The sequence below is a fragment of the Chaetodon auriga genome, chromosome 1 (assembly GCF_051107435.1).
Source record: "Chaetodon auriga isolate fChaAug3 chromosome 1, fChaAug3.hap1, whole genome shotgun sequence".
NCBI classification, from domain to species: domain Eukaryota; kingdom Metazoa; phylum Chordata; class Actinopteri; order Chaetodontiformes; family Chaetodontidae; genus Chaetodon; species Chaetodon auriga.
This window is the reverse complement of record NC_135074.1, coordinates 12,039,300-12,065,277: the sequence shown is the minus strand read 5'-3', so window position 1 is coordinate 12,065,277 and position 25,978 is coordinate 12,039,300. Positions and strand designations below refer to the sequence as shown.

At 41.2% G+C, this 25,978-nt stretch overlaps 1 protein-coding gene across 2 annotated transcripts; it reads right to left on the bottom strand.

The window, feature by feature from the left end:
- Positions 1-6,204: 6,204 nt before the first annotated feature.
- On the bottom strand, positions 6,205-25,434 carry loxl1 (lysyl oxidase-like 1). 2 transcript variants are annotated; one of them, XM_076754968.1, is made up of 7 exons: positions 23,918-25,434; positions 18,798-18,906; positions 17,594-17,731; positions 12,525-12,681; positions 12,147-12,242; positions 11,065-11,180; positions 6,205-8,572 (listed from the first exon to the last, which is right to left on the bottom strand). In XM_076754968.1, exons 1-7 carry the CDS (start codon positions 25,041-25,043, stop codon positions 8,566-8,568), a joined length of 1,749 nt encoding a protein of 582 aa, XP_076611083.1. In that variant the 5' UTR covers positions 25,044-25,434; the 3' UTR covers positions 6,205-8,565. The 2 variants fall into 2 exon arrangements, with proteins under 2 accessions (XP_076611083.1, XP_076611170.1); XM_076755055.1 differs by lacking the exon at positions 6,205-8,572 and having other exon boundaries at positions 11,061-11,180; positions 23,918-25,159.
- Positions 25,435-25,978: the final 544 nt, after the last annotated feature.

Here is a 25,978-nt window from a genome sequence, read left to right as displayed (position 1 = left end):
GTTTAATTTGTTCAAACACTGAAGCAACAGGGGTTATGTGTCGACTACTGGCTGACACAGTGACTGTCTGGAGTCTCTGCTGGTTGCCTGATAACCTGATGGTGACGTGACTTGACATGACTGCTCCAGGCCAATGAACAGTCATGATTTTATTACTTTTGGAGAGAGGAAGGCTGGCTGCTTACCCATAATTCCTGTATTTAAACTACGCTAAGATAACTAGCTGCAGGTTGTAGCCTCATATCTATTGGACAGATATGAAAGTAGTATTGATCTCCTCTTCTAACTCCCCAAAGAAAGCGAATAAGTGTATTTCCTACATGTCAAACTATCCCTTTAAGAGCAAAGCGACTTCTGACTTTGTCCTGACTGCACCCTTGTTGTATTTCGAAAGACTCTGATATTTGTGTTGACACAAATTCAATCAAATACAGCAGCTCCCAAAAGCTATTGGCACCATGCAACAAACATTCCCACCCTAGATCATCTTTACATGTAGATGATGAGAGGAATCAGAGCATCCAGCCAGCTACTAAGGAGGGGTCACCCAGCTGTCTGGAGCGGGGCCATGTTAGTCAGCTACAGCAAGGGAGTGCTGCTGCCACCAGCCTGTGAAATCACCGATGTGATGATGGGAGTCGTCCCCCTGACAGCACAGGAAACGGTGACAGTGGAGGTTGGAGAATGAGTCTGGTGAAATATGGGCCTGTCAGAGGGGAGAGAGGCAGAGCACAGCGGAGCAGGGCCGTCGCTCCCCGTGGCTGACTTCATCATTGACACTCCCCATGGAGCCAGTGGAGGGGTGGGATGGTGGGTGGGGGACCCGATTAAGGCTGGAAGCCTATCTTCCCTCCACAAGATCTCCTCATTTGTTCCAATTGCCTGGGACTATAAACACGAACATCCCAACTTCAATTTCTGCCTTTCAAGGAAGGAAAGCCTTAATGAGAATTTATTGCCCTGTTGTTGTAACCGTGTGGACTCCTAGGGATGCCGGAGGAACTGTCCATTTGCATACTCCTTAAAATTGATGAGTGGGGAAAGTGAGGGAACTAAGTTGTAAGAAAGAGTGCTTTTTCTTTTTCTTTTTTTTTTTTTTTTTTGAGCCGACACCAAATACAAGCCAGATGTTTCAGTGATGAGGCAGGCGGTATTTAGGCAGGCAGTGCACTCGAGTGTGTCTTGTGTCTATGACACAAGCTGCTTCTTTGCCTCGTATAACGCCCATCGCTTTCGATGTGGAGTGTTAACACAAGAAGTGAAATGTTTGTTAACTCAGATATATATGGTAGAGTCGGCTCTGCATTAAGTGTGTGCAGGATGAGCTATTATCGAAACAAATGAGCCAGCAACTGCAGCTGCATGTAAATCAGAGCACTGTTTTTCCCTTCACTATTCAAATGTCTTCAGCCATTCACTATCTCCCAGCCAGTGGTTTCCTCATCTGCCTCTATTCTTCTTTTACAAAGCCAGTCTTTCCTCTTACCTTTCCCATGCAGCAATGTGTTTATCCCTACGGAAATGAAGATTTCTTCACATCTTTATTCATTTAATTAGGTCGCAAAGCAGTGCTAGAGCCAGAAGATGAATTACCTGTGGCCTTGATATTGTGCCACCGAATCTCTACACAGTAGGCTCTGCAGAAATTAGACCTCAAGTCTGGAGGTGGGCTTTTTGGCAATGTCAGCTCACAGACTAGTCCCTATTCTCTCTTTCCACTAAATTCAATTATCCTCACATAAACCTGCTGGAGTGAAAAATGGAGGTCTCAAGTCATGTCTTTTAGCCCTGTCTCATTGTAAGCCAGCTGGTCAAATTAGGGTGGTTTGGTGGCGTGGTTTGAGTCTTTGTCAATAGTTGGTCTTTTCATTGATATGGGGGAAAGCCTAAGAAATGTGTATGAAAATACTGTAACTGTGCTGGACAAAGAGGATGTAAGTAAGCTGAGCACTCTGCTCTCGAAGGACATGTATATAAGATATGTATGTATGTATGTATGTATGTATGTATAAAAGATTACATGTATGACTCTTGCAAATTACCATCGACAATACAAAGCTGCCTGAGAGCTATAGTCCAACACTACTAAATAAAGATGTATGCATTCAGGAAAAAACTTAATTAAGATTGTGCACGTGCTACATGTGGATAATCAAGGCAAAGCATCCCAAACTAAAAAGTCTGATTAAAAGCAAATAATTATTCTAAGTTGAGCACAAACACGGCCTCATGATGTGACCTCGCCGTGAACTAATAATATACACACTGTGGCTCAATGGGACAGGTGTGGGGAGGGTGCTCTCAGGGAGAGCAAATTACTGAAGCTGAATGTCGTCACCTTGTCATCAGTGTCACCACAAACTTATGATTATGTGCCGTATGAGTGAAATAAATGTCAGATCAACTAAAGTATCGGCTGCACAGGGGAGGAAAAAAAGGAGGAAGAGAAAATAGGAGATTGGAGCAGCAATGACATTTTGTCATTTTCAAAGTGAAGGACAAGATTACAAGAGAACTGGGAGGACATGTTTGTTTTATTTATTCACTTCATTTATTTCATTCAATTAATTATTTGGTGCCATTTTCACAACTCGCCCTAAGGTGCTGCTTAGGCTACACTGTGATCCTGGCTTAGCAAGGATGTGATGGATGTTGAAGAGAGACAGAGCAGTCTCAGTAGATGATGATAGGTCAAAGTTGTCATCACAGGCATAACAGCCTCCACAATCTGCCTGCATTCATCACAGATCCCCAGGGTTCCACCTCTTTCAGCTCTATCACTGTGCAGGCAGCACAGCTGTAACAGCCCACTGTCATCCTGCTTCAGCGGCAAAGCCAGACATTTAAGCCAAAGGCCATTCACGATATCCGGCCCTCATTTGGCCGTGACTGACAACTTCAAACCCTGAAAAAGGTGTTTCCTCGTGTTTTTCCGTTTTCAACATGGCTTACGTTACCGTGGGGGGTTTGTGTATTCAATGACGTCTCGCCACGGAGAATGCTGGAAGATCTAATCAGTCCTGCTTCACTTGATCTGTTTCCTCAATGAGGTTGCAAGCTTGCAGCTGCAAAATGCTTGTTGCTTTACATAGGCTGCCTTGTAAAGTAATTGCAGCTTCTAAGGGGATATATTTGTCTTGGGGCCTTTTATACCTCTCCCTATAGTTCTTCTGCTTATTGGCGATCAGACATAACATTTTGCTGCCCAAAGCGGAGCATTTACATATGTAATGGGTTAGCTGTTATCATGGGGTAACCTCATCTGTGTAGAGGCTTTCCTTTTCTCAGGATGCCACTACCACATGTTCCTTTGATCAGGCGCCAGCATGTTTGCAGAGCACTGATGGAAGGGACCTGCAACATTCAAGAAGAATTACTCTTGAATCAGGAAGAGCATTAACACTGCACATCAGCTGATCAGTATCAGATGACTCTTACAAATAATGGCATAATCTGACAAATTATTCTGACCACATATACAAAAACTTTCTCCTGCTACACGCAGCTATTGGTGCTAATTCGTCCCCTCAGTCTCCTCCTGTTCTAGTTTCTCACTACCGTGCTTTCATTGGCATCTCTCGCATTGTGCATCATGTATATTCCATATCTCAGTGATACAGTATGTGTCTGCTGGATTTTGTTATGTACACCCCTTGGGATATTTTTATGTGCTCCACTCAGAATCTCACACTGTTTGGATTCACTTGGGAAACACCCTCTAGCACATTTCTGATAAATACAATTGCATATTCATTTGTAGCAAGAAATGGTCCTAAATCATTTACGAAACGCAAATGCTTTGACAGCCATTGCAGACACTGCTGTTGGGAATGTGCTGCAGTATGTCCTTTTCATTACCAATAACAAGAACATGAAGCCAGCACTATAAAGAGGCTCCTGGTGGACATTGTGCATTACAGCCTATACCCTGCAGAGGAATATAATGCTTCATTTAAGCTACTTAACCAGCAGCTGCATGAGAATACATGGAAGCAAAAACAGGCATGCTTATGAAAAATGGATGTAAAACAAAATCTGTCCATTCCTTTTGGAAAAGCAATACCTCTAAGTAAAACAATTCATTGCATCATTTGGCTTCTCTCTCCCTCATTTGGAGTTAACCATCTCTCTCTCTATATATATATATATTTCTCTCACTCCCTCACACACACACACACACAATTAAACACAGACACACACAGACACATTTAAATAGACATATACAGTCAAAGTCGAGTACATGTCAGCACGTACTGCTGCAGCACTTTCACAAACAGCATAATGTGGCATAGAGAGCTGGAATGGGGTGATTTTGTGTGAACTGCCTGAACAAACAGCCCATACCAAGAGGAAGTCCCATCACGGGGGTCAGGGTTTTGTTAGCACAGACCAAATATGAGAGAGAGACCAGTGTATCAAAACAACCAGACAATGGATTCTCATTCTTCTGGGAGACAGGAAATATTTCTGTGAGGAAAGTCTGTGTGTTTTCCAAACAGCCACCTTATTTCACAAATGAAACTAACTGTTTCCTGCAGTTTATTAGGTACGAGCACAATCGAATGTAATCAAATACCATGGTCCTGCAATAAATGTTATTCTTGTGAAGCTTTTCAGATCCAGTTGGTGAATTTTTAGAGAACTGATTAACCTTTGTTGTCATCTTTCAGGCTGTTGGCAAAATAATCTCACTCCAAGGTCCATTAGTAACTGCCCCAGGGCTTTCAATCATATCACATGACCTTGCTCAGCAGATAAAGTTGGCCAAGCTTTCGAGGAATTAGATGTCAAATGTCTATCTTTTGAACATATTAAGGACTTCTCGTTCATGTAGGCTTAAAAGCTGAGTTTCAAAGTTCATTTTTATCTTCATATCTATTGATCCTTATTATGATTTATTCTATTTTCGGTAGGTTTTAAGGGTCCAACCCCTATATTATGGTACTATATTATACTGTAGCAAATGTGGGTCATGCCTTCACCATAGTAAGATTCGTAATTTTGTGACCAGGTCTTGTCCAAAACTGGCAATGTTGAGTCTGTGTTATGGGAGTGTTGGATTACTGTAGCAGTGCCCTCCGTAGTACAGTGTGAAGTCTCTATTCCTCAATTAAAGTGCACATTAATGTGTAAACATGTAAATGCGGACAAAATGCCAAAATGCATAAAAAGCTACTTTTTGAAATACCACCGGGTATACTTGGAGGACCCCTACAAAGACTCAGCTGTGCCACATTCATGCCGCTAGATCATGGACTCTGCTACCAGTTAATGTTGCCATGCTTCCAGTCAGTTATTTACCACTTTCACTATTCTGCATCTAGTTATTGTTGTCTGTTTTCCGAGACTAATCCTATTTCTCCTCTCCCTGCAGTTCCATCTGCTTTGCTTTGGTCCCCGTCTACCAACCCTTCGTTTCGTCTGCCTTGCTCCCCTGCCTCAGACCGCAGCTCAGCTCAGCAAACCCCCAGATTCCACTCTGGACCTGCTTGGCTCTGCTATCCGTTCCTTTGCAATTAAAATACTTCAAATCTCATACCTGAGTCGGTGTGTCTTTGTCTGCACTTGGGTTCAACAGTTAGCCCCTTAACAATTTGATAACATTATGAGCTCCTCTGTCACTGCAGCATGGTGTTGTGTTCCATCTAATGACTGGTCATGCATGATGTGACTGGTTTCTGTTTGCCGCCGTAAGAAGTCAGATGAAATGTCCAATGTTCATTGGCAACAAAAAACTTTCTGAAGAGAGTGAACTTGTAGAAATGAATGGATCTTTGTCTCTCTGGAGACAGTGTGTGTAAATGATAGAAATATGATCCAATCAGATTATTTTTCAGGATGTCTTCACACATCTCAACATGCCAGATTATGGAAATTCAACTACAACTTGAAAACTGATTTATTCACAACACCAGTGCATCTCGTATGCAGAGTGCTTTCTTCTGTGTTTGTAAATGTCAGATTGCCTAAATCATACATGAGGAAATAACATACAGAACCCAAGAAAATACCCTAATGCATTAAACATATCACACCAAATCATTTATAAAGGGGGATGATTTCACAAACTTGTCACACAGCATTTCCTTTGAATCTACTGATAAATATTCTGTGTAAACGTACAGATGTGCACTCATGTGAAGCTCATTGATCCATTGATGTAAGACTGGTGCATAGCATTCATATTTCATGACATGCACACAGCAAATGTGTAAATGTATTTATTGTATATGACATTTTTGACAGGCGATCACCGTTAGAAAAATACAAATTTCATCACCACATGTCAAAGATGCTGTATAACTGTCACCTACTCTTGCTGTCATTCCACTGAATGTCAGAATCATGTGTTGTCGCATTTTTTCAGTGAGAATACAGTATGATCATGTGCTACCAAAGTAAAATGCAGATCAAATCAAAGAACTGACTATTTACAGTAAAATATGAAGGACTTGTGTGCTATGGGCAATAAACTGTATTCTGGGCAAGGCATATTCTGCATTAAAACCAATCAGTTAAAAAGACAAGTTCAAATAAAATTTGAGCCAAATTTAAGTAAAACAAACTAATTTTGGTGCACTGTCATTGTTTGATCAGTACATAGAGATGAGATTGTTGAATTTAACTAAGTTTAACAGAAATCACATTTATAATCCTTAAGATTTTTATGTCGCCAAAACCAATTTTGATACAATTTATGGTCAGCACAAATGCCATTCAGTGTATTTACAATCAGTAATTACCTCTCCCTATCATGGTTCTAATTGTCAGAGGTGGGGTCCGCCAGACCTGCTATGGATTAAAATCGCTGTATTTAGGTACGGCAAATTCAGCACAGCAGATCAGTTTTAAACATCGCAAGGATTAATGAAACAAGAAGGCCCAGTCACAGTGAGCTTTTGATGAGGAGCTGCAGGCTGCACAACTACAGCCTCTCAGCAATGTAACCAACTCCTGTTACTGTGCCCCGCTGTTGTGTGGAAAACTACTGGCCCTGTGTTCAGCATGAATGAATTTTCATTTTGTTTAAGTCTTTATTAAAATGTGAATTTGTTTGGTTGTACTGCAAAAACAGATATGGCAGTTGCTCTTGTACTGTAATGCTGCTGACAAAGTATCTGCTGGAGCCTTGTTGTGATATAGTATTAAACCAACCAAGAGTGAAATCTTAAGGATTATAACTGTAAGTCTTTTGGAATATTACCATGTTATTCTTGCATCCCAGATTGTGTCTTCTTCGATATATTCAATAGATTTGAGGGTTTTAGCAATGTGCTGCAACAGAGTGGTTGGAGGCCAAAGTGAAACACTGCAGGACTTTCCAATGGAAACAAACACTTAACAGGAAACAACAGCTCACTCAGTTGGAGAGGTAGGTAGAGACGGCTCTCTGACGCTCTGCATTATAATACTAAGTCTGTAGCACTTAATTTCACAAATTACAGTAACAGGTCAAACTGAATAAACAAAATACAATCAGTTACAATAAAATAATCTCCATCATTGAAGTCATGCATCAGTGGAATATTTGTATGTACATTCTTCAAAAGGTGACATAGATGACCTATGTGCCATCTGACCAGTGTTGGTAGTTGAAGAAGAGACCCCAAGACAGTGTAAACATACAGCTTACATACTGCGAGTCTTGTTTTCTGGAAAGCACGCTTTTCTGCCAGTTGAGCTTCCTGTTCCTGTTTTACTGAAATAAGAAAGGACAAATGGGGACACAATACGAATATGCAAGGAGTAAGAGGAGTACAGCTCCCAGTACTGACAGTCTGTCTCTATCTTGACTAATAATTTGATGGAGTTGGCAAACGCAGATATGACCTGCTGTCTTCTTTTTGCTGTTAACACAACATTAAACAGGATGTGCCCAGAGAATCACAGTATCTGCCTAATCCACTGAGGCAATGAAGAGGAGAAATAAAAACAAAAAAACCAACACATTGTAGTTCTTCTGAGTCACTGGGCACCTCTGTCTGTCCCCACACTGCATGGATGAATGCATCTGGGAAGACTTTCTCCCTTAATTTTATTTGTTGGATTGCAGCTGAACCCTGACTTGTCTGGAACCACTCATTTCAGCACTGGCGCAGTTTCACGCTTTATTTATAATTCAAACGGAGCCACTCTGCCGGGGGTGTGCAAGGTTTTTGTTGTGTGTAGATACAGCAAACACATCTTTTGAAAGTCATTGATCTGTCCTAACTTTAACCAAACCGGACTGGTAGCGCTGGAACATGACAAATGTAGTTGGTAGGACAATATTATAACACAGATTGCAGGGTTATGAACTGATTCATTACTGGGATATCATTGTGCAATATGCGTTATGCAACTGTGCGTGTGCATGTGTGTTAGTGTGCGAGTCTACTTTAAACCCCCCACATTCTTCTCAGTGCCAGTGGAATCCTTGTTTGCCATGGGCCCAGCATACCAGGACAGCAAAAAGCATCAGAGACAAACAACATCAACAATGAACCAACAACAAATGGATTCCATTCACATTTCAATGGAATAGCAATCAGGGTCACTCTAGCGTGGCAGCCTTCCAGTGCCTGATCAAGACCTGTAAAATAAACAGACAGCAAATAAGGCTTTTGTCAGAGGAAGTGTAATACTCCAGACTCAGTGAAGACTTTCAATGTAATATGTGATGCGATACATAATGAGTGATTAGACTGGGCTCAAGCAATACAACTGCTGATATAAAGTTAGAAGTATCTTGGCTCTGTGAATTACAAAACTCTTCATGTATATCCACAATGGCATTCATGTGAATTTTTTTTTTTTTTTTCAGTTTTTACAGGAGCTTAATGTTCACTCTGTACATACCAAAATTACACAAACCATCTCTTTTTTTTTCTGGTTACCAAACAATCAAATTATAACCATCTGGTGAGGATTTGCCTGAACCAAATGGATATACCACTATAACAAGCATGAATGGATCGACTCTTTTGCTTAGCCTACGACTCTCGCTGTGAGTGCAAAAATAGTCTAACAAGACAGGTGTTTTTATTGGTATATTAAGCTGTTTCTGTTGCCAGTTTGTCACTGTGAGCTTGAAATATGGTAACAATTTAATCTAAGATCATAAATGCTTCCTGTTACTTGTTATATTAACTGTAAGTGACTGTTCACTATGGCCTGCCCCTTTACTTACTGCTGCTATGTCTGTCAGGCTTTGTGTTCTTGCACAGTACGTGATGCAATTTACAGTGGTAAATTTGACACTTGACATCAATTTTCAAAAAATAAAAAATAAAGAAATATGTGCTTGATTTTAGGCAGAGGTAACCAGTTTCTTTTGTCCAGCTGCATGGGCACCAACGTCATGTCTAGACAAAGCGTGTAATAGATCAGCCAGTCTGGTGTGTCAGTGCTATGTTTGGCCTCGTATAGACATGAAAAGTTAGCACTAACTGCCAGTGGAGTTAGCAATAACAGAAGTGCAACATCCATATAGACTTCCAAAATAAAGCTTTATTAGAAACACTTCGGCTTATGTTCGCAGTTTGGTCAGGTTTAGGCACCATAACTACTACTATGAAAAATTAATGGTTTGGCTTCAAAGAAGTACTTTAGTTACCAAAGTTCATGCCAGGTTAGGTGCATTATGCGAGTTAACTTACATATTAGTATCACATGGGACACAAACCCCAGTCTCCTGAGTGAAGGTCCTGTGTTTGATCCATCCATCCATCCATCCCGACCTCTTCTCTATGCAGACTTTACTGTTTAGACTACGATCAGCCATCGCTCCCGTCATTAACACCCCCTGCTGGTACTGCAGCTTCATACATGTGTACATTTCACATCTAGTCAAGGTAAAACTTGACGATGACACACTATCCTCTTGTGAATCGGTGGGTCTATTACACACTTTGAAGTCCAAATCCAAAGCCGGACAGAAGCGCCGTGCCAAGTTACTGATTCTGATTGGGCAATCACTGATCAGGGGAGGGACTTAAAAATAATGGTCAGTTCCTGGGCTGTTGCACTTAGACCTTTAATCAAATTGCTTATTCATATTTGTGGCATCATTTTACAGGAGAAGTAGAAACTTATGTCATTAAAACCTCTGTTTTATAACCAACCACACCACATTAACACACAATACATAAAAAAGTCTTCAAATGTATATATACAATTTATTACATTCAAATTTTATTTGAAGCCAGTTCTTAGAATCAAAATGTAATTTTATTAACGTGTGTTATTTTGTTTCAAATTAAAATGTGTTTGATTTATGTATGAGGACAGTTTCTTTTTAATTTATCTATTGGATTTATCAATACTCACCACTCATTCCACATTTGTCAGAAAAAAGACACTGTTCCAATATGAGACTTGACTGATGGAAATAGAGCTTGTGGCATCTGCTAATGTAGTGATTTTATCAGAATCAGAGCCTTACAATTATAGCCAGCCATATAACCATTAAACCAACTCTGGAAATGCTGTGGCAAACATATTTTTAGGTGTATGTTTCACTGTAACAGTACAACTAAGGGAGAGCAGTGAAAGCACTTGATCCTGATGCTTTGTTCACATATATTCACTCTCTATATTAAGTCTTTTCAAGAGGGTATGATAGTAATTCTGAGTGCAATGATACACTTCCTAATGGCGCTATTTGAAAGTTCAACACTCCTACATCTCCCTTTGAGGGAAGATATGAAAGTTTCAGAGGCTATTAATCTTAGCGGGAGAATGAGAACATCATTCATTAAATCATCAAATATTTCAGCCAGGAACCCATTAAGTCCACTAAGTAATTCAAAACACTGTGAGGCTCTTCATAAAACTGCATTTAGCTGCCACCCTGTGACGTGGTTCAGTGTAACTCAGTGGTGGGAACATGACTCAATTCCTGATTTACAGTTTAGCTCACATTCCACAAAAGCACAACAGCTTCAAATTGCCCAGGTTTTAGTTGTACAAAGAAGGAGCAGATGTTGAGAACATTGCAAATGAATGTAACACTCTCCCAATAAATGGTTAATAATCAATCACCATCACTATGTCAAGGAAGTGTGTGTGTTATGTCTTACTTACTGTGCTATCTTGCAGTTGGTTGTTGTAACAAACCGCCCTGTGTAGTGTATATTACACCTGACCACATTGTTGGTAAAGTCTGATTCCAGCACCAAGAATTTGGGATTAACCTGGAGCTGAGAGATGAAAGACAGAAGGCCCGTTACAGTTCACCATAATCACTACATTTCAACAGTTAATAGGCCCCATTATGCTTCAGAAAAGAATAATAACACCCAACACAATCATGCACGAGTCATTCCATATCAAATCAGATACAGGTCAGATACCCCCCCCCCCAAACTTTACAGTATATGATATTTGAGGGCATACGGATGTTTCAATATTTCTCACTAATAATACAGTATTTGATTGGCGTTGCGCCAAATTTTAGGGGCTCTAACATCATCAGAATTGGAGATATGGCAACTATGCCAAGCCAAGGTTGCAATCTGGTGACATTTTGAGATGCCATAATGCCGGTGTGGACTCATTCCCAGGACAATGAAAATTTGTTTGAAAGGGGTCTATATGTGAGCATTTTGTGAATAAAGTTACAAGTTCCTTCCATGTTGACTTCAGATTTAAATTATATTTAATATTAATTTTAAAAAAAGATAAGAGGCTTATTATGCCCAATTGACGACCCATGCCTAGATCTGTATCGAGGAACTGAAATGACAACTCGCAATAAACTTAATGTTTAATTTGATGCATCATGGCACTGTAATAATACGGCCAGTGAGGCAGAGACTAAAGCTGCACTACGAGTAAAGGAAAATGGTGCAAAATGAGATTATTCCACAACTGACTGTATATTCACTTATTTACAGAAAGCAGATGCCACTGAGTAAATTGACATTTTGTGTGTACCAAAATATAGATTAAAAATTAGACATTAAGATGAAGGGGAAACATGAAGCCATGAAGGGGCGCAACCTATAAAACTTCTGATGAGTAGAATTCTAAAAACTTCAATAACTTGATTAGAACCCAGATTATTTGTTTCGGTGGCCTCGACCATCCCTTTCCTCAATATGTGGACCTGTGCTGTCCACAAACTTGCCATGACCACGCACACCAGACTCTCATTGAACTCCTACCTTAAGTATGTAGTTGCCAGGCTTGATGTCCGTGATATCGATCCACTGGCAGTCAATGTCAGCGTTGTATGTATCATAGCAGCCTGGGCTCAGACCCTGAAGAAGCAGAGGGGAGGAGAGACACTCATAAGAAACACTGAGCTGCAATTTTAAGGCAGTGGTCAAAAAGTTAACATAATATGTTACAATGAACATAAGCAGGCCAGTGAATAAAAGACAGATGCTAATGTAACAACCAGCAAAAAACAGGGCTCATGTCTGCTCAGCCTGTAATAGCAGAACTCCAGTGGATGTATATTGCCCTGGTGGTTGATAAGATAAGTGGTGTGAAGGTGAAAATCGATTGTCAAGATTTCAGACTTGTGTTTGCTGTGTTACCTGAGTGTGAGCTGTGCAGGCGTAACGCTTCAGGTGACCAAAGTCACAGGTGGTGTCCTCCAGACAGAAGCTAGCCTTGTGTCCTTCTGCCACTTTACGGCCAGTGCTGACCTCCAATAAATCATAATGGCTGAACTCATCCATACTGTGGTAATGCCTGTTGGAACAAGTGAAGGTAGTACTAGAGTAGTACTCAGGTAGTTAAGGTGGGCAATCAAGGAGTTTCAGTTCAAGTGTCATCTCTTATGAAATGTGGGCCTTGGAAATAGTATTTCTGCAGAAACTGTGCTAGTTTATCATGTTTTTTAAGCTTCTGTTGTAATTATGTGACCACTTTGTTTAAATTTGTCTTATCCAAGTTAAAGTGTGACTTGGAGAAGACAAGCAGTGAATTTATAGGTTGTATATTCAACCTGTTGACCTCGTCTGTTCACATTTTTGTAAGTGATGTTGCACCTTGACTTAACATATTATAAAGTATCAAAGGACAATGGATACTAATTAATGACTACAATAAAATATTGCTGAAGCACAACATTAACACCCTAATGATGTATGAATGTTGTTAATTAGCTCCTGTCAGTCTGCAAGATCGAAGGTGTTTGTGTGTGTGTGAGCATGTGTGTTGGTGTGTGTGTTTATGTATGCGGGGGGGGGGGGGTTGTGGTTATTTTTATATGTATGTACATAAATCTATGTGTATGTTGTAAACTTGTGTGTGTTGGCTGCAGTGTGTTTGTGTTTGTTTGCACAGCTTTAGCAGCTTAGGAAAGCCTCGATGCACATGGCCACTGATCATTTCAACTGAATCCGAATATGAACCAAGTGACTCAAAGTGAGCGGCTCTGTCAATGAGCTGGTCCATTTGAAATCATCTGCAGTATTAGCTGCTGTATGGCTTGGACCTCTCCCAAATGTCAAAGTGACCCAGGATGCTATTCACATTTTACAAGCCCGCCAATCACATAATTGTGGTACAGGAGCATATTGACATGGAGAAGCATAACAACATTATTAAATGTTGTTGGAAAAAAAATCCTTATGTTTTAAGCATTTATGCACAGCACTGGTAACAACTGCAAACATCTAAAATAGTTAGCAAAAAATGCTTCCTGAGAGAAGTTATGGAATCGTGTGAGTGCAGCTGTGGAGCACATGAAGCATGGCTGTCAGGACATTGCATCACTCATCACAGGTGTTAGCAGCTAGCATTCAGGTCTGTGTTACTAAGATAGCAAAGCTCCTAAGGTATGTACAGTTTTCCATGTATACATTGTTCAACATGTATTAGCTACACAGCTCAAGGCAGCAGCTTAGAAATGAATCCTGAGAGGTCTTGGGCTCAGGGCTCATTTTGAAGAATGTGGCTGATGTGCTGTTGTACTGTAGCATATGCAGTACAAGGGTACCCTACCCTACAACATGATACAACTACTATAATAGTACAATTCAATTATACAGTACAACCTCCAAGATGAACACAGAGTTGAATCACCTCTGGCACAATCTCAACAACAGCTGAACATTTTAAGTCGTACAAAGCTTGCCTAATTAAATGGGAGTCAGTGAAGATAGCAACATACAGTATCTCAGTGGTAGGAACAAGCAAGTCATCAGCTGATAAATGTCCTCATTTGTGATACATGAACACGCTATTTGGACATATTTTTGATGAATAACCACAGATATGAAAGTAAATTTCCAGTTAATGATTAAGAAGTTGTGAAAAACAACTACAAAGAAAAAAAAAATCTTGAGGTTTCTGTGGACTTGAATTCATGTTACATTCAGTGTGCAGTGAAGGCATAGATTAGCCACATAACTTTTCCTAACGTTCTGACAACAGAAAGAAAGGGAGCTGATGAGATATAAATGTTTTCAATCCATCACACTAATGATTAGATTAGAAGGCAAAACCTTTTGAAACTGTTTATCCCATTAGCTGCACTTTGTTTGGAAGATTCTTTTCCGAAAACAGCCTACAGCAATATGGCAATGTTCCTACAGGGGACAACCAACTGAAATGATACATTACAGGGTTTAAATACACCTTCTAGCAAAGTATTTATTTCAAGGATACTTTGATTCCTCAATTCCTCCATATAACATACTTAGGCGGTGTTGTCTTTAGCTGTTGTAGCAGGTGAGGTAAGCACTGGATCTCTTACAGTCAGACATACTCAGACTATATAAATATTGCCCCTTCGCCTTACTTCATGGCCAATGTTTCAACATAGCAACAGCTTTTACTGGAACAGTCATTAAAGATTGAGGGATGTCTTGGAAGGAAAAGTGGGTACTTTCCACTGATGGAGCAAGTGACCGTTCAAGGACTCATTCTTTCCATAGGAGAGGCAATCAATTACGAGGTGCCTGCAGGTAGAAACCTGTCTGTTGTTCACACTATCTTTATTGGGACTATTGGAATAAGTTCTTCTTCTGTCTCTGTTAACTTGCAAATGTACATGCCTGTGTGGGTTTACAGGCTTGTTTTACATGGGGCAGCATGGGCACACATGCATTTTGGGCAATACATGTGTGAGTGTTAAATATGTGCATAAAGTAGGGCTGGAACTGCAGGGCCTGGAAGGCTGAAACACAGTTTTAGTTTGTTTTCCCAAAAATGGCATTCATTACAGTGGCAGTCTTGAGATGATTATCTACAGTATATGTGTGTGTGAAATAGAAAGAAAGAATGTGGGTAGTAGAGAAATGATTAGGAGTGGGAGGCACTGGACTATGAAGTGCCTGGAAGGGTCCCCTGCCTCCTCGGATTCCTGGATCCCCTCACTGACTATGTCAACTATAGAGAATGTAGTGCTGGAAGGACACATACAGTAGAGGATTTAACAAGAATAACTTGTAATCGTAACATACAAAACATTCCAATCCTTCTTCAAAGTCATGAGTCATTTTCCACTCGTGTTGCTGCAAACAAGACTTTGAAGGTTTCTCAGATCGCAGCTGGGCTTGTAAAACACAGAGAACTACACTAGGTTCTTTGAGAACTATTTAGCAGTGGCCTGACATTTGCCTCCCACAAAGTGCAACCAGGATATGAATACATAACGTCCAAGCACCTGCACAAATAGCAGCCATGATCTTTGACCACACATCGCATGGTTTAATAAAGTTGTACCACAAGAGACTGAGATAAATAAAGCACAAACTGAAGAACTCTATTATTAAGTTTAAGTTCTCCCAAAGAAAAAGAGCATTTTAATGACTTCCACATGTTTCTCACACTGATTGGTGAAAACATGGAATTCTGTGTCCTCATTTGTGTAAAAAGCATATACAATTCCAACATTTTCACAGCCCATGATGCTGAAGAGGATGCTGCTGCCTTCTCTTCTTCTGATTCTCGAGTGAGACAGATAAGGGTGAATGTAATGAAAAGCAAAACCGTCAACTAAACAGCGTATTCAACTGAAATGTAGGGCAGGGAAGTTTATTGTGAGAATCTGGGCTGGAGAATTTCTTCCCCTAAAGAGATTTCTTTGTTAACAAACACTCTGTCCCAGTAACCCATATCCACACCATCATACTTTAGCAGCTGTGTGATCTGGTGTCACAGACTGACAAGAAAAATGGATTGATTTGTCATTCTGATCACACAGCCAGTGGAATGATTACCTTGGCTTTCTGCCTCCTGGGAACCACTGTGCAAATGCAGACTGATGTCAGACAGCAACAACACTGCCAATCTCCTAACGGCCAGTCAACATTCCTCTAAGATGAGGATAGGAAAGCATAGCCTGGCGCTGGCGTTAACGGGTGGACTTGCTGAAACTGAGATAAAGGAGAGTCCACGTGGAATATCACGTCATAAAACAATGACATGACCCCCAAAACAACGTCAGCAGTCGAGTCCAGAGATATGCCACCACTGGCTTGTTAAATCAACTAAAATCTATCTCTCCACTGGGAAAGACACAATAAAAAAAACTGCTTTCTAAACAGATCAAGCCCACAAACTACATACCATTATCTTTTTATGTAATGTAGAACTTTTAGTATATTGTCAGTTTCCCTTGGGGCTGGCTTTCTACGGGACTCCATAGGTTTGGTCCCTTTCTCCTCTTAAGATCATGAAACTCAAACATACAGTATGTGGACTTTTTGGTGAATGAGGGGAAATCTTGTCTCTTCTTGTAGGATGATTGTGTAGGGCACAGTACAGATACTAGACAAGACAGATTAGACTGATATCACACAATAAGACAGTATGGCACCCAATCTGCTTTCATCATAACGCAAATGCCACTGACATGAGCCAAATCTTACTAGAAATGGACTCTCCAACACTTTCAGCTGTTGCTAAGCATTAACGGTGTGCTGGTATTGACCAATAACTATACAGTTTTACTTCAACAGAGAAATGGCAACTGCACCCTCATTTTGAAAATGGAAGCTATATTCAAACCATTCACCAGTTAAGTTTTTTCTTCTTCTGGCATTCCCTGCCCACATATAATATAGATAAGACCAACTGGGCTCCTTAGGTTGGGTAAGTTGAGTGCTGCTGCTCCTCCGTAGTACAAGTTCAGTTGGGTTTGAACAAGAGCCGTTCTGTGCATGTACAAACGAATCGTTACCAACAAATTTTCAGAGTGAATAAGCATTTGTCACAGGAGAGGTGCAGTGCCCCTTATAGAGAGAAAAGCTCATCCTGAGCGGCCCAAGAGATGCAAATCATCATCGATGACGGTTCAGTACACAGATTAAATAGCATCCACGGAATATTATTCTTCACAAATTCACCATTAGCCACAGCTATATTAGTAGTTGTGAACTTTTAGAACATGTCTTACAATCAAGACTAACAACCAGATCTGTCCATTTCATAATATTGCAACAGCCTTGACTTATGGCTCAGTTGATCAACATATACCAGCCTATGTGTACAGACATCAGTCACATTCAGTAAACAAATACACTCGGTATGACTAAAATCAGACTGACATACAAATGTTTGCAGACTAGCTCCCTGGTGACCACAGCCAGCTGACATGTAGCCAATAAAGCAGAGCTGATTGGGTGAAGTCTGTTCTGTATTAAGTACTTACTGATGACAGCTATGCCACTCCCAGGTATGACGTGGCCTGTTGGGCATGAAGTCAGCAGTCCCCTTGTTCTTCACCCTCTGTGGAAATCGCAGCAGGACCCTTACATCATAGTCGGTGGTCTCAGGGCCATAGGCGGTGCTGAATGGTGGACACATGCATTAAGATGAAAGACGCTGAGAGAAACTGCACAAGTGGCTGTACAGAGAATGTTGGCGTGTCTGTTTCTAATAACTAAGACAAGGAAGGAAAAAAAAAAGAGCAAGACTGGAAAGGCTCAGAGGCAGGAGCATATCTACTAAATAATTCATTCCACAGATTACAACCATCTCTCCAAACACACAGTTTTAACACAGGGAGGGGGAACATTCTGTTGCACGATTCACTTTTTTTGTGTGAAAGAGGAGGCACAACCTCAAGTTCACAATACCACTGAAGATCTAAGCCATTCGTCTTGCGGCTGTTGTTGACAATGGAGTGTATGGCAAATTACAACAGCCCATCTGTCTGTGATTGCTGCAAACTCAGACAGGATATGAAAGGGCTTTGAGGGATGGCTGTGCTTGTGATGGGAGGAGGGCAAATAGAGCAGCCATGGGGACAGCACACTTTCATCATTTCAATAGTGTCCTTAGTGCAGAGGCAGTCAAAGGGCCCAGGCCCAGGGCTCAGGGGATGCTCTTCACCAACACAGAGAAATGAAACTAACGATAGCCTAATTCCCCACAGGTGACCAGGATTAAGATCACTTGTTCTGCTGTCTGTCAAATTTTTTTTTTTTTTATTATTTCTTTCACATATTGTTGCACAGGGCTGGTATAATCCTGAGAGCTCGAGAATTGTGGATGGTTCACTTGTTGATCAATGCTTCCCAAAGGATCAGCAGCAGATAAAAAATGTTAACCTCAGACAGAAATTAGCATTTTGTTGTTAATGCATAATCGCAAGTAGGGCACAACCTGGACTATCAGAGGGCAACATTAAGACAAGAAACAATTTATTTGCTTCACATTTACATCAGTTGAATGTTTAACAGAGTGTGCTCACCCCTCAGCTGCAAAGCTACCCTTAAGATAACCATTCAAATGAGGACATCTGTCACTAAAATGAAAACCGAAGCCACAGGGGCAAAGGAGATTTGAAAAAAGAAAGAAATACATGAATAAATAAACATAAGCCAAAAGAGGACATCCAGAATTGGATTTACCTTGACAGACATTTTTCTTCAGCAGCACAGCGGAGAGAATACATGTGGGCTCTCTGGATGTATGTGGAAGCCTGGACATAGTTGGGATCAGGAACCAGGTCAGGCAAACCTGAAGCGACAGACACACTGCTCACCCTATATTGCCATTCATCTTTGTTTCAAGAAGAAGAAGAAGTAAACAAAACTGCTGCAGATAGTGAAAACAAAAGAATAATTACTGGATTAGTCAATGTGAAATTTTAAACTCAAACATGATGATATACATCATATTTAAACAATGTTATTAAGTGTAGTTAAAGATGACAAACTACATTCACAGAACTGTTAATATGATTTGTTTAGCAATCCAAATGTCAGTGATTGGTAAACAGGTCATCTTTTGATATCTTTGAAATCCAGCCCATCCCAGCACTGCCAGTCAACACAGAAACAGAACCCGGCTGCAAATCTGTCGTCAATTTCTTATTACCTTGTATTTTTGTCAGTTTGTAAGGAGGATATGATGGGCAACAATGCAGCAAAGGGGGCCCACAGTTCAAGACTGGGTCACTCTAGAGAGAGAGAGCCACTGGCCCCTAATTACTGTGCATTCCAGATTATTATCATGGTTTTCTAATGAGAATAGGCTTCTGAGACTGGGGTGAGTTTGGGGTGAGAGAACAGTTACATTTGGGCCTCTAGTGTGTAAAATCACAAAGATCTGAGACGTATATAACTGCACTTGCAATATATTAACTTCCAGTGTTGAGTATAGTTTGACCCATACCAAATCCATCCTGTCTTTAGGGAAAAAAAATGTTTTTACCAATAATTCCTTGCCTTCTTGGGTAATGTGATGTGATCTTCCATGACGCTAATCTTAATATGAACATGTCACTTCATCTTAAACTTAAGTGCAGAAGGGTGACTAGTCATATCTGTTGGGGATAAGGCTAAACTTGGAAATATGTGAACTACACTATCACACAGGAGTCATCATTGCAGTGCAGCCTGTGTTTTTCATACTTTGGTTTCTGCGAACAAGTGACAGAGATGAAGAGATGTGGGAAAGCATAGGTGCTCGTGGATAGAACAAGGGAGCCAGACAGAGACACAGAGAGGGAGAGCGTGTGTGCCAGGGCAAAACAACAGTGATCTCACACCACTGCTGTTTTCAAAGTGGGCCACTGACCAGGTTTTCTGACAGGCCTGACTTCTCAGAGTGAATGTCTGTCTGTCCCATTCCCAGTATAGGCCATGCCAGCAAGGGTCTCTGGTGTAGCTTATCAGCCATCTCTGTTTAGCTCACAGAGGCCAGACACACTTTAATGTGAGCTTGTCCAAGCAGTAGAAAGTCAAGCCATCTGACCTCTAAGCCTGAAAGCATTCATAAAATCACAAAAATGATGTACAACCTTTAATTTTTCCCGCGGCAAGCTTAAATCATGGAAAGGCAAATAGATGATGAAATAACTTACTGTTATCTTTTGATTTTGGACGAACATTAAGGGCTTTAGTTAGGGTCTGTTTATGGAAACCAGATAGGACATTTCCTATTTTATATTTGCCCAGCATTTAACATCCAGGTGAGTCCTCCCTCTCCAGCTGCAAGTTTAAATAAGGGCTTTGCCTTTGCGGGCCTTCTGTAAACATCCCATCTGACAGTCCTCTCTGAGGCAGACGTATAGGACAGGGGGAAGCTTCCTGGGGCAGACCATGTAAGCATTGTAAGACCAGTGTGAAACGCTGAGGTTTTCCAACAGCACTCTCAACCCCCTTTTTTTTTCCTCACCCCAGGAAGGCTTTGTTCTCTGTCCTCTAATCTTTTGAAATGTGAAATTGGGTCTCTTTCAGAGGGATAAAGTGTATTGAGAAGCCAAAGCTGATCAGCCCTCGACAGCATGTGACAAAGCCACACATTACACTCTAAGTGGGGCATGGAGAAAAGAAACTGAATCTTGCCATGCTTTTTATACCATCTCATATCGTATAATAAAAGACACGAGGACTGCCTCTCTAGATATTCTATAAGCTATAGGCTGCTAACTGCAGAGGACTGACAGATTGAAATACTTGAAATTAATTGAGGTCATTTAAAAAATCAAAAATCAAAACAGCATTTGGTGACTAAGTATACGGTTACTTTTCTTTCACTGCTCCTTTCATCTGGTAGTTTTACTCTCTATGTTCTCTTGTTATTACATCTTTCCTAATTCTATGATTATCAATCATTTTACTTTCGGTGGTCAGTTGATATATTGCAGATTAATTACAGCAATAGTGAGATTCTGAAAGCTTTCCGTTAACTTGAAGATATCATGCTTAAACTAATGAGAGAAATAACTGCAGCTCTGCCTTGCAGCTGCCTTAATGAATTAATCTTCACCAGTTACGGTCTAATTATTCTCACCTAAGACTGCTTGTGTCTTTGTCTGGGAATAGAAGAGTGAGGAAGAGTGAGATGAAACGACAATGTGCAGCAACATGTAAAGCTGCAACAACGTGCAGACTTTTTTGCCACGATACTTGATTAAGGACAGTTTATTATTCATAAAAATACTGAAACATTGGGACTGTCTGAACTACACTGAGTGCATACCTTCACCAAGGCTGCAAACTCCAGGTTAGATTCCTTCCAACAACAGCTGGCTAAGAGTACTGCTAATGTAAGCTGCCCTTGATGCTTGATTTGATTCATCCCCATGAATTTTAAGCAAATTTAAAAGAAAATTGGCAAAAGAAAATGCAAACTAATGCGCATTTCCATCCACTGCCATGATGACATTATTAGGAGCTGGTTTGTCAAGATAAACTGGTGGCAGTCTGCTGCCATCAACCCACTGCAGAAGAAGAGGGTGCAGCAAGGTGACAAAAGTAAATAACCAGTCAAATCTCAAATAGTGAAAATAACAATGTAGAAAACACAATGGAAATATGACATTTAGCTTCCTTATCGCTTAATCAGTTTGTCTCCTTAAACTTCATCATTTTATTTTTCAGTATACAAGTGTGATTCCAAAAAAGTCAGGACACTGCGTAAAACAAATAAACAGAATGTGATAATTTTGTGAATCCTTTTTGACATATACCCAATTGAAAACAATACAAAGATGATATATTTAATGTTTGACCTTATCAATTTCGTTGATTTATGCAAATATTTGCTTATTCTGAATTTGATGTCGCAACACTTTTCAAACAAGTTTGGACAGGAGCAACAAAAGACTGGGAATGCTCCAAAAACACCTGTTTGGAACATTCCACAGGTGAACAAGTTCATTGGTAACAGGTGACAGTGTCATGATCGGGTATGAAATGAGGGAAAGCAAGGATGGAGCGAGGTTCACCACTTTGTGAAACACATGACTGCATAAAGAATATTACTTAATGTGCTCGGGAACACTTCATAAAACTGTTGTTGATAAACAGGTCGCTTGCATATGATCAGATCCAGTTTTTAATCATGTTTTACACAGCGTTCCAACTTTTTTGGAACCAGAGTTGTACTTAATGGTAATGCTTGACAGCTTGTCCACACACAGTAAACCTTTCTTAAGGTGTTTCTGCTGAGCTGTGTTTTACGCAGTGACCTTCGTAGGCCGCATATTACAAGATAGATTGAATTTATTTGTATTATTTAATGGGCTGCCTGGCCATTGAAATATACTGTATATTTGTTTTGATATATCAATGTGTGTATGTACTTTACTGCCTTTGATAAGACACAACATTGCCTTAAACAACAGTGTTATAAATATGCTTGTCTGTTGACTTTAATTTTAAGCAAATTTTAAACTTAAATCATAATAGTTATCACAATACTGAAACAGCTTATTGCTGTGCCATGAGGCAGTGCAATAAAAATGTCAGCTTTTCAACAGCTCCCTATGGCCGAATCTTTATCACAATGATTGCTGGGAGCACTAAGGCATCTGCACACATGTTGGCGTTTTGTGCTGTGGAAATGGTCCCCAGCTCTAGAGTGTCTAATGAATGATGGTCACGGGGCACACAGCACACTAGAGAGACTGCTGCACAGTAAGGCAGATCAGTGAGTAAAACGAAAGGTAAATCTGCATTATTAAGAGGCTGAGAATCTCCTCGGAGGTCCTCAGCTCAGACCAGACGCAACCTCTGAAAGTCAGAACATAGAAAACTTCTCTCAGCATTGACGAGTCATCGTGACGTGTTATAAAAATAAACTGTCTGCTACGTTACAGAAACCTTTCGTATTGCACATTTGAACACTCCTCTTTCATCCCTTAAGAACCCTGACTAAATATTTCTTTGACTTCTTGTGGTTGAGGCAATGGACCCCATGTGTTACGGGGACTTTCCACGCTCTCCCTCCCCCTCAGAGAGTGGTGAAATACTGTATCCCCCTCCCTTGTTTCCCCTCTCCTGTCCTCAAGCTCAGGAGGCAGCCCCTGCACACCAACACCCTCTGTCACCAGCCCCCCTATGAGGTCACTACCACCATTACCAAACCCCACATGCCTCATGAACCAGTCTACTTTCGTGTAGCACAGAACTCCCCACAAAGAAACACAAAGGTTCTTGTGTGTGTTCTCTGTGCATTGGCAGGTCTTGCTCAACACCTGGTTTCAATAACCGCACAAGTGGGGAAAGATGAACCTTACGTCCATTTTTCTTTGTTTGTAAACTGAAAAAGAGGCTGAATTTCTCGCAGCTGTTTCATTCTGATTACTTCAGATCTTCAACTCATCTGACAAACATGAAAGAAGAAGAAAAACATGACTGTGTACTTGAGGTAGTGGTGAGCTCTTTACTCCCCTGGGTTTTACATATTTCAAATTCATATACCCAGCAATAACAGAAATCACATGGAAACCTTTTCTTTTTTTCTTTTTTTCTTTTTCTCTCTTTCTGCCTCAAAGACAGAAATACCTTGGGTTAATGCCTCTGAGTGAACATGTTCCCAGTTTTCACTGAAAATGTGAAATATTTGAATTGCTTCAGAAATTGAAGAGCACATTGTTTCAAGTCTGCATCCATTATCATCCCACCCATGTGTCACAGCAGCAATTATTATCAAGATTTGGTAAAACTTTCTGAACAACATGAAAAATAAAGGATACTTTGTGTTGGTTCACAAAATCCAAACAAAAAGTTTACTGTACCTCTTTGCTCTGGTCGGTACACACTCCCGACATTCAGATTGGGGTTCTCAAGGGCAGAGTTTGGAGAATTTCTGCCTGGAGGAATGGGCTGCAGGAATGGAGGCTGGGGTCTTCCAAATGGAGGAAACTGCTCATACTGAGGGCTCCTGACTGGTGGTTGACCAGCTGGTCCTGTCCTGTCTACTATCACAGGAACGGCCTGGTTGGCATCAGGGGCAGGGACAGCAGGAGCTGAGTCCTCGTTGTAGAGACTGTGGGTGTATCTGTGGTCCAGACCATCTGCAAATGGTGGTTGGGCAGCACGTGCAGGCACCACAGGATTGGGCCCGTAGCCATAAGACTGGTAGTAACGGTAGCCTTCGTCAGTAAAATCTGAGGGAGAGCCTGGCAGCACTGGAGCCAAACCACCTCCATATCCTCCTCCAATATACCCCCGTCCAGCACCTTGCCCTCCACCGCCATATCCTCCACCGACAACAGGCTGAAAAGGTGGCTCGTAGCTCCTGACTGGTCCCTCCACAAAACTAGAATCATAAGGTTGGAAGGGAGTCTGTTGAGGCAACGGGTACTGTGGGTAAGAGGGTATATTATAAGAAGATGAAGAAAAGGATGATGATGATGATGATGAGGACGATGAAGATCCTGTGGATGGCCTGAAGCGAGTGCTAGAGGATCCTTGGAACTGACCACCACCAGTGCTGCCTGATGTTTGTCTCCAGTTATCAGGGACTTGCCCAAAACCAAAAGGATGCCTTGCCTGCCCACGGACAGTCTCAGAGGATCCTCTTGATGGAGCCTGTCGGCGGACATTTCCTCCCTGAGGTCTACGTGAGGATCGTAGACGAGCATCTGCCACAACTACCCTTGGACCTCTGTCCTGGGCCCCGGCCCCAGCAGGGACATATTCAGCTCCACTGTTCAACAGGCTAAACACCCGGCCATTGTTCTCCCACTGAATCACCTGTCTCCAAGGGGTGCCAGAGCTGTCCTGCCCCTGGCCTGCACTGTGGCTCTGCCCCTGAGTGTGTGTAGCAATCTGAGCCTGCCCCAAGCCCAGCAGGATGAATACCAAACATGCCACAACACTAGGCAGCATACTTTCTCCAAAGACGCCACAGCTCACCATCAGGAAAAAACCCTCCAGTCCACCAGTAGCTCAAACTCAAACCACCTGTAGCTCTGTCAATAAAACATGTGTATCCTCCTCCCGCTGGTACAGCTTTGGTGTGAGTGTTGAGACAGATGCAGGGTTGAAAAGCAAGCTTGTGGTTGAGTGCATCTGCAGGTCTTCACTGTCAGCAATAGAGGAGGCTGAATGTGCATTCAGGAGCAATCACACCCAGCAGAGTGAAAGTGGGCTTCAGGAGACCCACCGGTTGTGTTACCGTCTGTTAGTGCTATGAGAATATGTCCAGGCTTCTTGTCGGTCTGCTGGCTCGTCTGTCAGTAGACTGAGCATTGCTCTCTGCCTTCTGGAAAGAAGTGCCTGTGCACTGCACAACTGCAAGCTTCTATTTGCCTGATTGCTTACAATGGGCTGTGAAAAAATCTCAAACTTTTTTTCTTTTTTTTTTTTTTAAGGAGAGGTCCCACATGGCCCTAGTGCTAGTGATGTTTCCTGGCCTGCAGCAGCCAGGGCTCCATGAGGCTGCCAGAGTCAACATTACCATCTGCAAAGGCATTCAGACATCGGACACATCTCACTTTCAATGGCTCGAATCCTTTTCCCATCTTGTACAAGCATAGATAGGGACAACATGACCTTGTTTTTTCCACAGGTGTTTCATGGGCTTGTTATGTTGTTGCTTTGCCTTTAAACATTTAAAATTGCAACAACCAAGTGCAGATAGGAAATTACCTAATTGGTAACGGGGGCATCCTGTTTCAAAAAACTGGTGACGCAATCCACACAATAAACAACAAGTTAATTTTGATTGAATCCTACTCTAAAATATAACAGAAAAGCACTGCTGAGGTACAATAAGTCATTGTGAGTGTTGTTAAGTGCACAATGAGCAAATGATTACAATATACTGCCTGGTAATAGGCAATATGACCTCA